We start from the raw sequence: 13,238 nt of genomic DNA on the forward strand, positions 1-13,238 counted from the left end.
AACAGCTTTAATACTTGTGACTCTCTCTTTTAAGAAAGAGACTTAGGGGCATCAGTTTGGTGGGGGAAGTGAGGGCATTGGAAGCTGAATGCAGGCTTTCTTGAGTTACATCACGGTCTCTCTCCACAGGGTACAGATTAGGGATTTAACTGCATAGGATATGCATTTATTTCCAAGTCATCCCATTTTTCCTTCAGAAACTTAATAACTCAGATATTTTAATGCTTTATAGGATCATTATGATTTTGGCTTGAGGTCTCTGAAGACCGTTTTAATAATGGCTGGAAAGAAGAAACAGATGTTTAAATGGTGAGTTGAATTTTGAATCGTTAAGTCAAAGGGAGTTATACAACACAGGGAAAATAATTGGTAAAAGTCTAAGTAACAATGACAAGATAAAACAGGGAGCTCCCAGAATGTCACAGTGAAATATGGTAGAGATGTTTAAGAACGTGAAAGAAGAGGAAGAAAAAAATGCACAAAATCCCTGGGTACTTTTCCCCCCGAAGAACCTATTCTTTAACAAATGTATCTTACCTTTAAATAATAAAAGATACATAGTAATTAAAGCCCTCATTTAAAAGAGCAGTAATTTAGGGGGCACCTCAGTGGCTCAGTCGGTTAAGCATCTGCCTTTAGCTCAGGTCATGATCCCAGGGTCCTAGGATTGAGCCCCACATTGTGCTCCCTGCTCAGTGGGGAGTCGGTAAAAAAAAAAAAAAAGTGCAGTAATTTAATGAGAAATGTAAAACCTGTATGAATATACCTGTATGAGAAATATGTAAAACACATATGAAGAAAACATTTGTAGAGGACACAAATGAAAATAGGAATAAATGAAATAATATATCATGTACTTAATATCATAACATCTTAAAGATTTAAAGACCCTAAATGTTCATTTATGAATGGAAATACACCCCAGTGAAAATACCAAAGGTTTCATTTGTTTTTTGGGGGCAAAAGCAGATTCTAAGGTTCACATAGAAAGGGGTGTCTCAGTGGTGCAGTCCGTTAAGCGTCCAACTCTTGGTATCAGCTCAGGTCATGGTCTCAGGGTCGTGAGATCGAGCCCCGCATCAGGCTGTACACCCAGCAGGGAGTCTGCTTGGAGATTCTCTCCCTCTGCCCTTCCCCCACCGCACTCGCTGTGTGCACACGCACTCTCTCGCAAATAAATAAAATCTTTTAAAAAAAGAAAGATAAACAATTAAAACCTATTATAGAGCTTCATTGGTTAAATACTGTGGTGCTGGCTTCTGAACAGAGAGCAGCAAGCCATCGGGACAGAACAGAAGCCCAGAGACAGGACTGCACACGCTGGGCATGTAGTCTGTTGTCAGTCGTGAGACAAGAACAGACTAACAACTTTTCAGTGATTGCCATTGGGAAAACTAAACTGCCATGTGTGTGAAGATGCAGTTGGAACCATGGCCACTGTTATTTACCTGGATAACAGGATCAAAAAAGGACTAAAAACATAGAAGTATTTGAAGAAACAAAATGTCCTTTATATGCTTGGACTACAGAAAGCCTTTAAAACTAAGACTCAAAAATCTAGAAGCTATAAAGGAAAAGAGTGACAATGGTCAAAAAACACTGTGAGGTAAGGAGCCAAATGATGAGCTGGGAAGAAGGATATTTGCAGCTCTCAGTGCAGGGAGTTAGCTCATCCTCATAACACGTGAGGACTGCCTAAAAAACACGGGGAACAAATGGTATGGAAAATGGGCAAAGGACAGTTCTCAGAAAAAGAAACATAAAAGTTTTTAAATATATGAAAATATACTCAACCCCACTCTTAATCAGAGAAATGCACATTAAAAATTGAAATGTTGTTTCTCATCAGATGGGCAAAAATACGAGAGTTGGACGGGACTTTGTTGGTGAAACTATAGGGAAACGGGCATTTGTTTTCATTATCGCTAAGGGGCGGACCTACTTGTATGGGTTTGATTTGGGACTGTATTCATGTATTACCTATTAAAAATTAAATGAGAAAAACATGAATATGTTATAAAAGGACATGTCAATATGCCATTTACATGAACGCAGTAAATGTTATAGATTGTGGTACCTAGATATAGCACCAAGCACAGAACGTAGTGTGGGAGGGGAAGAGTCAGGGATCAGGCTGTAGCCTGACTGTAGTATGTTCTTTCCTAAAAATGAAGGAACTGAGTTATGTATTGCAAAATGGCCTAAGACTGATGGCAGGTAAATGAGTATCTGTTAGGAAATGCTTTGTAATTGGGAAGAATTAGAGACCGGAGTACCAGGACTCAGCTTCCTGCCGTCCTCCAGTCCTCCAGTCTTTCTTACATACGAGTACCTGTTCCAGTGAGGGAGTCCCTGATCCGTGTTCTTCCTGTCACAGAAAAACCTCCGTTCTCCCAGGCGCCTGGACTGTGGCTCCCGTGTCCCATGTGCTGTCAGTATGTCTGCTGCCATGGGGAGCGGCTGTCTTCTGTCTGTGCTTACACAGCTGTGACAGCCCACCTCCCTGGTCCCCCCGAAAGCAAAGTAGATGATGTGATTGTGCGAAGTTGACTGTATTATGAACAGGATTGGGGAATTTTTATCAGAGTAAAGCACAGCAAGCATTTAAAAATAGACTGTTGCTTTTTAAAAATCCACTGGCCCTCCCTGACACCAAAAACTATCATTGTTCTTCTTGTCTGTCCTTTTCCCTTCCGTCCCTTCCTATCCCTCTGCTCCAGCCCATTCTCCCTCAGGCTCCTGGCTTTGCCTCCGGGCACCAAGGATACCACAAATGTCCCTCATTTCCAGATGCTTTCTCCCACCTTTTCTGTCTAGAGCGCATTGGCGGATTCTAGCTCTAACTCCCAAAGAGTTCTGAGGTGCTTACATTTAAAAAAATAATAAAGGACTGTGTATTCGCTTTGTAGGTTTACCATAACCAATCACTACAGACTTGATGTCTTTAAACACCAGAAAGATGTTTTCTCCAAATACCTGGGACCAGCAGTCTGGAATCAAGGTTGTGGGCAGGGCTGTTGTCCCTGCAGGGGCCTTGGGGGAGAGTCCGTCCTGGGCTCTGCCAGGACCCCAGGGCTTGTGGGCGCATCACGCTGGGGTCTGCCCCGTCTTCCCACTGTCTGCGTGTCTCTCTGCCTCGCTCTCGGTAGGAGCACGTGACTGCTTTTAAATCTGGATCATCTGGGATAAACTTAGTCATGTCTGTTGCTGTAGGGGATAATATTCTCAGGTTCCAGGGATTAGCAGGTGAATTTATCTCTGCGGGACATTTTTGTCTGCCTCCCGCAGGCAGCTTCTCTGTCAATCCCAGAAAGGAGGTTTCCCTATCTCCCCTTTGGTTTGGAAAACAAACTGCCCAGGAGCTGGAATCCTAGGATGTCCTTGGTAGAAAAGATTTGCTTTGTCAACAGCTGGAGAATTAATATCTCTTCAGGTAAACACTTAACAAAACTTACCATAGTAAGCCCATAAAGTGAGTCTTAACTAATTCCAAGAATGGGTAGGTATCATGAAGACAATCAAAATGGGTAAAAAAATAATAATAATAATAAGGTTTAATAACTATCCTTTTCTTGAATTTTAGTTGACGTTAGTCTAGAGATTTCATTTTTTATTCTTAAATGACAACAGATATTCCCTATGATAATCTCAGATGCCATCCCCCAAATTATTCTTCTGTAGAACTTTAGTCAAGTCTTATTTTTATATCTAATAGCAAAGTATCATAACAATATAATTATATATAAGCTGTGATCACTTCCAGATATAGTGGTCATTTCTTTCTTTTCTTTCTTTCTTTCTTTTTTTTTTTAAATTTATCTTCCTTGAATGTAAAGCAAGCTCTGTCTTGGGAAAAAATGAGCTCGCTGACACCCAGCAGCTGTCTGACCTTGGTCATGTTGAGTATTACTCTCCCTTCCCTCTTAAGTGGTTGAAAGATTAATGAATTCTTCGATTAAAGAACTAAGCAGAGTGGCCGGTAAAAAGTGCTCATTAAACGTTAGCTATTAGCTGTTTTTATTAAGGGTGAAAGACCTAAGAATCATCTCTGTCCTGATGAAGAGTTTTGGACATTGTCCACAGGAGGATGGGAGGGCCCCTCCCGCCCAGAGAACGTCTCTTCCTTTGCATCTCTGCAGCCCGATCGTAGGGCATGCAGTTCTTTCTCCTGGTTGCATGTTTAATGTGTACAATATGTACTGAAGTGTTCAATAGGCAAAATATTGTTATTATGGGGCAGTATATATGTGATGACTTCTTACATCTGGGGGCTTTCGTGACAACAACCAGAAACCTTAAGCTGGCTTGAACGGCAGGGGGAGTTCACTGTTTCTCTCCCTCAGAAACTCCAGAGGCGGGCAGGGGAGGATTGCTCTGACGAGGGTTTCAGGTTTATTTGTCTTTATGGGACCACTTCCGTGGCGTAACTTTGGCCACAGTTGCCAGCTGCATAGCCTGCAAGCCTGCTTCCCTGGCTCGCCTAGAGATTTTGAGTAAATCGCTGTTATTTTTAATTTGATATTAGTTTGAATTCGTTCTGTTATTTTCAGAATCAGTGACTGGGGAGTGGACAGTTCGAGACCAGCCCGGGCCCGTCTCTGGATCCGGGGACCACATTCACCTCATGCACACCGCAGAGCTGCTTTGCAGTGAGGGAGAGGAGGAGGGGCTGTTGGGACAGCTGCCTCTACAAAGGAATAGTAACGGCCTTCAGTGTCAGCGAAGCATACTTGCTAACTTTGTCTTTCTTTTCTTCTTCCATTAAAGTAACACCAACGACCATCTTTCTGAAACGGATGAGACTCCGATCATTATTGAGGCTCTGAGAGAAGCTAGTTTGCCAAAATTTCTCCCTGAAGACGTCCCACGTTTTGAAAAGATTATAGGAGATATTTTTCCTGGAGTGGCAGTTTCAACAGCAAATCAGATTGCCTTGGAGGTAATAAGACTTTTGAAAACCATCACAAATGATTTAGAGGTGGAGTGTTAATTAAGATAAGAAACGATGTAAGTAAAAAAATATTACTGCTCTTCCGGAAACACTCTACTTATGTTCTAATTGGAGGGATAAACATATTCGGAGATGTATTTCTCCTTGGGAGAAAAACAGTGTTGCGGCCTCTGTCAAGGAAGGCTGCTACTTACGTTGTTCCCCAGTTTTCTCGTCTTTCCAATGGGAATGATAATGTTTCCTCTTCCTACTTTAAAGGGGTACTTTAAGGATCAAATTAGATCAGAATTATGAGAAAGGACATTACAATGTGAACTTTTGTGGTCATAAAAATGACATACTGTGACTGGAGAGCCCTCTATTTCCTCTTACCTCTGCCGCCTTGCGGTCACCGCCACTGTCCAGGTGGGGTGTCGACCTCTCTCCTGCTGCCCCCGCACACAGAGCCCACAGAGCCCCCAGCAGACGAACCCAGAGTCAGGTCCCCCGACACGGGTCACACTGCCTTTTGAAGTCTGACCACGTTGGGCTACTTTGCCGTGTGTCCTTTTACCTCCCGCAGCTTTTTCCACCCTGAACTTCTCTCTGCTTTCTGGCTCTTCCTGGGCCCTTATCAGGTCTCAGGCCATCAAACCCAGGCATTCCTTTCTCTGGTGCCCTGCCCAATTTTTGAAACACTGTTTTTTAAGTTTATTTTAAAATATGTGGTTTAGGTAGCTTATAGTTTAAACAGCTTCATAATTATTTCTTTTTTAAATATAGGTATAAGCTATGTGCACAGCCTCATACCTAGCAGGCACAGAATACATATTTTGAAGGACACATGAAGCGCTTAGCGAAAGAAGATCATTCGTGAGGTTCTGTAGAAAAGTTTGCGAAAGGGCGCCTGGGTGGCTCAGTCGGTTGAGCGACTGCCTTCGGCTCAGGTCATGATCCTGGAGTCCCTGGATCGAGTCCCGCATCGGGCTCCCTGCTCGGCAGGGAGTCTGCTTCTCCCTCTGACCCTCCCCCCTCTCATGTGCTCTCTCTCTCTCATTCTCTCTCTCAAATAAATAAATAAAATCTTTAAAAAAAAAAAAAAAAAAAAAGTTTGCGAAAATTTCCCTTGCAAACCACCCGGACCAGGTCTTTTATGAGACGATAGTTCTTTCATGGTTCTGGTCTAGTTAGATTTCAGTAGGCTCAATTTCGTTGAACTAGAGAGTATTCTCATTGTATTTATGTGTTAAAATGCTCTGTGTGGATTTGAACAAACCACTGTCTCACAGCCCTTGCAGTTTCCTGTTTCCGATGTTACTCTCCCAGGCAGGTCTTATTGTCTTAGCTTGGGCTTTCTTCACTATATAGATGACCTAGAAGTATTTCTGTTTTCTTCAAAAAACAGCTTTTTATTTATTTAATACATCTTTTTGATTCCTAATCTTTTAATATCCATATTAATATTTTTAAATACCTTCCTTTATTCCTCTGTTTTGTGTTTTCCCTCCACCTGTCTAAGTAAGATGAATAGTTTATTTTTTATTAATGTAAGTTTATAAAACAAGGGGTATCCACGTGGCTCAGTTGGTTAAGCATCTGGCTCTTGGTCCCAGCTCAGGTCTTGCTCGCAGGGTTGGGGTGCAAGCCCCACGCTGGACTCCATGCCAGGTGTGGCACCTACTTAAAAAACAAAAAACAACAAAAGAAAACTATATAACTTCATCCAAGCACTGCTTTAGATATATAGGCTGTAAGTTCAGGTAGATAGGGTTTCCCTAAGCATTTTTTTCTCAGAAATTTGATAGGATAATTAGTACTTCCTTTCTTTCCTAAAACAGAAGTTTTTCATGCTTTTAATTTCCAGGTAAAGGATCTTTTTATTTTCTGATTTTGTTACCAATTTCTGGTCTTACTGAATTATGATCAGAGAATATTATCTTTGTTATTTTTCCTTAAGAATTTAATTTAGACTTTTTTATGGCCTAATATATAAGTAGTTTTTGTGAATAGTCCCTATGTACATGAGAAGAAGGTATCTTATCATGGACCACAAATATAAGACAGAGTTTGGTTTATCTGCATTTGTTATGACTGTTCAATTAGCATTTGTTAAGAGCAGCACAGGGGACCTGCTGGTGAGCTACGGTTCAACAGAGACACTGAAATAGAGACACTTGTTACTCACGGGCCATGGAGCAAGTTGGCGGTACAGGCCTCCAGAGCCACATGGGGAGGATGAGGCCAGGTGCAGGCAGAGAGGCCGGCCCCGGGGCACACGCCTTCATCAGGGTCCATGGCCGGACTGCTTTTGGGGTTCCCAGGCTAAGGCTGGATTGGCCAGTTCAAACCAAGCAGAGCGGGACTTTGGTAAGTTCCCCATGGGAGCTGTCTAAGGAGCGTGTAAGGGGCAGGCCCTGGCAGGGGGGACATCCTACCAGCAGCGTCCACCTGCTCATGGCTTCGCGGGCTGCTGTCGGGGCCTGCGCTGGTGTGAGGGACTGGCGTCATGTCCCCGCAGACTGTTCTGTGGGGCTGAGCAGATGCAGAGGCAGCAATATCCTGAAGCAGTTTAGCTGAACTCTCGGCCCCATTTTCTCTCTCTTATCAGTGGTACTTGCACTTGTTTACTTGTTTTCCTTGGACTCAGGTGCATTCATGTCTCCTATTAACACACTCCTGTTTATTCTTATAATCTCTGCATCCTAGTGGTCGTTACCATGTTGTTTGACACACGAATATCAATTACAAATCATTGTATGAGTTGCACCCTTCAATACGTAGTGCTTTTGTTTTCTTGTCCACAGTTATTTGGCTTGAATTCCACTTTGTTAAGACGGTTACCCCATGTTTTGTTTGCCTTGTACACTTTTGGACTTGTTTTTTTTTTTTTTTTTTCCAAACTTTATAAATTCCACAAAGTGAAGTGGTTTTTAAATTTTGTTTTATTCTACTGATTTTTATGCAGGTTAGTATTTTTATTCTAAGGGTAACTTTATACATCTTTATAATAATATCTCCGGTTTTCCACTTACTTGGATATTATCTGTTAGTCCCTAATATGAACAATGATGTATGTCTTCTTTTCTCCTTTATGCATTTCTGTCAATTGCTGGCCTTATATAGTTTGAAAATATAAGTGGTATATATATTTATATCTTATTCTTCTTCTAAAAGTCCTCATGTGAGTGAAATCCTATGGTATTTGTCTTTCTCTGACTGACTTATTTCACTTAGCAATATACTCTCTAGATCCATCCATGTTGTTGCAAATGGTAAGATTTCAGTCTTTTTTTATGGCTGAGTAATATTCCATTGTGTGTGTGTGTGTGTGTGTATCTCACATCTTCTTTAATTCATTCACCCATCAGTGGGCATTTGGGCTGTTTCCATACCTTGACTGTTGTAAATAATGCTGCAGTAAACATAAGAGTGCATATTTCTTTTCAAATTACTGTTTGCATTTCTTTAGGTAAATACCCAATAGTGAAATTATTGGATCATATGGTGATTGTTTTTATTTTTTTTTTGAGGACCGTCCATACTGTTGTCCACAGTGGCTACACTAGTTTGCATTTCCATCAAAAGTGCACAAGGGTCCCTTTTTTTCCACATCATCGCCAACACTTGTTGTTTCCTGTGGGTTTTGGTTTTTTCTGGGGGGGGGGATTCTTTATTTTTTTTTAATTTTAATTCCATTATGGTTAATATACAGTGTTGTATTAGTTTTAGGTATACAACATAACAATTCAGCAATTCCATATATTGAACGCATTCTTATTCCTCCCCCTCCCACATTTTAGGTATATGGTGGCATACTTTACATCCTTTTATTTTGTGAATCTCTTGACTGAGTTTTATAGATACACTTATTTTTACCTCTTTTGTGCTTCCTACTTTTCTTACTCCTGCTTATGGTCTTTCCTTTCCACTCAAAGAATATCCTTTAACATTTTTTGGAGGGCTGGTTTAGTGTCATTAATTCCTTTAACTTTTGTTTGTCTGGGAAACTGTCTCTCCTTCTGTTCTGAATGAGAGCCTTCCTGGATAGAGTATTCTTGGCTGTAGATTTTTTCCTTTTAGCAGTTGGAATTTATCATGTTGTTTTCTTCTGGCCTGCAGAGTTTCTGCTGAAAAACCCACTGATAGCCATATGGGGTTTCCCTTGTATGTACCTGCTTTCCTTTCTCTTGCTGCTTTTAAAATTCTCTCTTTATCACTACTTTTGGCCATCTTATTTATTTTGTGTCTTGGTGCAGACCTCTTTGGGTTGGTTGTGCTGGGGGCTCTCTGTGCCTCCTGGATCTGGATTTCTCTTTCCTTCCCCAGATTCAGGAAGTTTTCAGCTATTATTTCTTCAGACAAATCTTCTGCCCCCTTTCCTCACTCTTCTCCTTCTGGGATCCCTGTCATGCGACTGTTATTATGCTTGACAGCGTTGCTGAGTTCCCTGGGTCTATTCTCATTTTGCATCATTTTTTTCTCTCACTGCTCAGCTTGATTACTTTCCATTACTCTGTCCTCCAGGTGGCTGATCCATTCTTCTACTTCCTCTTGTTTGCAGTTTATTCCAGGTGGTTTATTTTTAATTTCATTTAGTGAGTTCATCATCTCTAATTGGTTCTGTTTTGTTTCTGATCTCTTTGTGGAGGGTCTCAAAAAGTGGAGGTCCTCCTCTTTTTTTTTTTTTTTTCTCAAGTCTAGCAAGTATCTTTATGATCACTATTAATTCTCTACCAGCTGTATTACTTATCTCCATTTCACTTAGGTCTCTTGCTATGACTTTGTTCTCTTCTTTCACTTAGAACATATGCCTCTGTCCCCTCATTTTGTCTAATTCTTTGTGTCTGTTTCTCTGTCTTAGGAAAGTCAGCTCCCTCTCCTCTTCTTGATGGAAGTGGCTTTATGAAGAATTGGCCCTGTAGTGCCCTGCAGTGCAGTGTCCCCTGTTCCCCAGAACCCGGAGCCTCAGGCGTGTCTCCTGTGCGTGTTGCCCTGTTGTGGTTGCACTGCATTTGCCTTCAGTCCAGTCACCTGTGGTGGCTCTCTTTACCCTGTGTGGAGGGTTTGGTCCTTGTGTTGATAGTGGGCCAGTGTGGGGCTTGAGCTGGGCCAGACCAGGCATTTGCCAGAGCTGTGGTGGCACCAAAGTTCAGGGCACTTTCCCTGCATTGTCCCCTGAGAAGCTTTCCTTGGTGGGTGGGGCCAGAGTCCAACTGGTGTGTGTGGTTATCTCCCCCTCTCCCTGAGGCAGGAGTGACTTTGCAGCGGTGCTGGCCCCTGTCTGGGCTGTCTGCACACACTGGCATGCCTGTGGCGCCGCTGGGAATGGGCTTCTGTCCAGGGCACAGTGAAGGGGGCAGGTGTGCAGGAGAACGTGGAGGGCCGGGATGTGCAGAGTTAGCCAGGTTTGTTGGGTCTGTTCCGGGAGGGGACCTGGAGCCAGAGCCTGGAGCTGGGGCCAAGCAGCTGTTAGTGAGCCAGGTAGAGAGTGTTCCCACGGCACTGGTTCCTGCAGGTGTCCATGTGTTAGGCTGGGGGTGAGGGAGGGAAATGGTGCCCACCAGCTCCTTTGTTCTTGGAGAAGTCTCCTGAAATCCCTGCTGCTCTAGCACACATTCTGAGATTAGTAAATAAACCTCCTCTTCGTGTACCCCAGGTGTTTTTCAAACTGCTGCTTCTGTACTTATCTCAGAGGGGCTTCTGGTTCTGCTGTCTCTTGAAGGACAGGGACTCAGCTTCCTGTCTGCAACTGCTGATTTTTAAAGTTCCAGGTGGTAAGCCCCACTGATTGTAATAACTCACGAAGTTAAGCCCCTCTGGTTTCCAAAGCCAATGTTATAGGGATTCTTCTTCCTGGTACAGGTTCCCAGGCCTGGGGTTCCTGGGCTGGGGGTCTGCTCCTCTTCCATGCCTGCGCCTGCGGGTCCCTCCCTCCTGCGGACAGTGTCGCAGGTCCATTTGGTTCCCAGCTCTGTCTCTGCCCGTCCTACCCTCTTCAATGTGGTCTCTTGTCTACATTTAGCTGTGGAGAGTCTGTCCTGCCAGTCTTTGGGGGATTTTCTGGGTCATTTACCCTGATGTGAGTGTTATCTAGTTGTAATCAGGGGATGATGTGAGCCCAAGATCCTCCTACTCCACCATCTTCCTTGCAAGTCTCTCTGGAAGCTTTGAAAACTTTCATTTTGTCTTTGATATTCTAAATCTCACTTTAAATTCTCTAGTTATGTGTTTTCATATTCTATTAGCCGTTTTAATATGGAGCCATTTATTTTTAGTTCTCTATGTTGACAGGAAGGGGACTTCGGCTGTGAGATTCTTTGTTCCACATAATTCAGTGAATTGGATTTTTCCAGACCAAGAAACTGTAGGTCCAAACTCTAAGCTAAATAGGCTTAACTATTTTCATAGCACTTACATGCATTTTAGGTTTTGGAGATTTTTCCTTATTCTTATTTTAATGAAAATGGAATTTGAGATCTATAGTTATCTATAGATCTGTCTTTGTGGTTTTGTGTTGTGTGGCTTCCAGGAGATGTACAGTGGATGGTTGCACCTAAGCCATTGCCTACATTTTGCATATTTATACTTACATTTTGAGGATTTTCACTCTGCTAAAAAAAGGGAAGGAAGATGTTAGTTGACAAGTTTTGCTTTCTCTGTCTTATATAAACATCTTTCCATCTCTCCCCGGCGGGGCCTACACATTCCTTCCTCTCCTTTCTCTAGATATGTGTTTACCTTTAACATTTTTCAAGTCACAGCTAAAATAAATAGCATTGCCATCATAATAGCATTTCTAGGTGCACGTTGATGGTTTGATTTTTTAACCTTATTATATATTCATCTCTTCATCAATTTTATAAGCATCCGTTTATTCTGCTACTTTCCCTTCGTATAATTTTTACATTGATAAATATGCAGGCTATCAACTGTTAAATAAATAAATAAACTGTTAACAAAATGTTGCCAAATACTAATGTATGGCTCAAGAAATGGCACAAAGTTCATAATTTATAGGTCTAATATTAAATTTGGAATAATCCAGTCTTCTATTTAATGGTGTATTTTTGATGGTTTACACAGTGACCAGTCACATATAGCATATCCATATAGGAATATATGTTGTTAAATAATACATTGTAGGTGTGCTGTTTACACTTCTTGTTCATTTGAGGTACAGGAATCTAAATTGCATGCAATAGGCAATTGGAATCTATCCAACTTATTCACATTTCTGTCTCTAACAATATCTACAGTGTGGGGGTGGGGGTGTCGTTAACTCAGGGCAACCACAGGATTAACAGAATTACCGAAACCATATCCTGGAATAAATGATGTATAGTTTGCCATGCAGTTGACTCTACAGAACATCATTTACAACCATAAATACTTTACAGTAGGATTATGATTTTATTTCAAAACCTTCCAAAGTAAGGAATTGTGAAAATCTTTAACCAGGAGGGATGCCCTGTCTGAATATCTCTTCTTTTGATTATCCCACTTCTGCTGATCCTCTGTGTATCCCATGCTATCCCTAGTCCACTCCTGTGGACTGTTGGCTTACATCCAGGCAGGTGTCTAGGTTTGTATTGTCTGTGACAGAGAATTCCTAGCCCCCGCATCTAAAACTGCTCCACGTTCAGGCCTTAAGGGTATGTCTCATCACCTCCATTTAAAAGAGGTTGTTCTCATTGCACTACTGGGTATTTACCCCAAAGATACAAATGTGGTGATTCAAAGGGACACCTGCACCCCGATGTTTATAGCAGCAATGTCCACAATAGCCAAACTATGGAAAGAGCCCAGATGTCCATCAACAGATGAATGGATAAAGAAGAAGTGCTGTGTGTATGTATATATATATATATATATATATATACACACAATGGAATATTATGCAGCCATCAAATAGAATGAAATCTTGCCATTTGCAATGACGTGGATGGAACTAGAGGGCATTATGCTGAGTGAAATAAGTCAGAGAAAGACAATTATCATATGATCTCACTCATAGGTGGAATTTAAGAAGCAAAACAGAGGAGGTAGAGGAAGGGAGGGAAAAATAAAACAAGATGAAACCAGAGACAAACCATAAGAGACTCTTAAGTACAGGAAACAAACTGAGGCTTGCTGGAGGGGAGGTGGGGTGGGGGGATGGGGTGACTGGGTGGCAGGCATGAAGGAGGGAACATGATGTAATGAGCACTGGGTGTTGTATGCAGCTGATGAATCACTGATCTCTCCCCCTGAAACTAATAATACACTATATGTTAATTAATTGAATGTACATAAAATAAAATTTAAAAAA

General features: G+C 41.8%; 1 protein-coding gene across 1 annotated transcript in view; it reads left to right on the forward strand.

The window, feature by feature from the left end:
* DNAH14 (dynein axonemal heavy chain 14) overlaps positions 1-13,238 on the forward strand; it is a 357,723-nt gene that overhangs the window by 178,624 nt on the left and 165,861 nt on the right. Inside the window, exons 41-42 of the mRNA XM_035008404.1 lie at positions 233-309; positions 4,768-4,939. Of these exons, the coding sequence (XP_034864295.1) occupies positions 233-309; positions 4,768-4,939 (249 nt within the window). The remainder of the gene's footprint in view (positions 1-232; positions 310-4,767; positions 4,940-13,238) is intronic.

Source organism: Mirounga leonina, unplaced genomic scaffold, assembly GCF_011800145.1.
Source record: "Mirounga leonina isolate KUSES-001 unplaced genomic scaffold, KU_Mleo_1.0 Mir_152, whole genome shotgun sequence".
NCBI classification, from domain to species: domain Eukaryota; kingdom Metazoa; phylum Chordata; class Mammalia; order Carnivora; family Phocidae; genus Mirounga; species Mirounga leonina.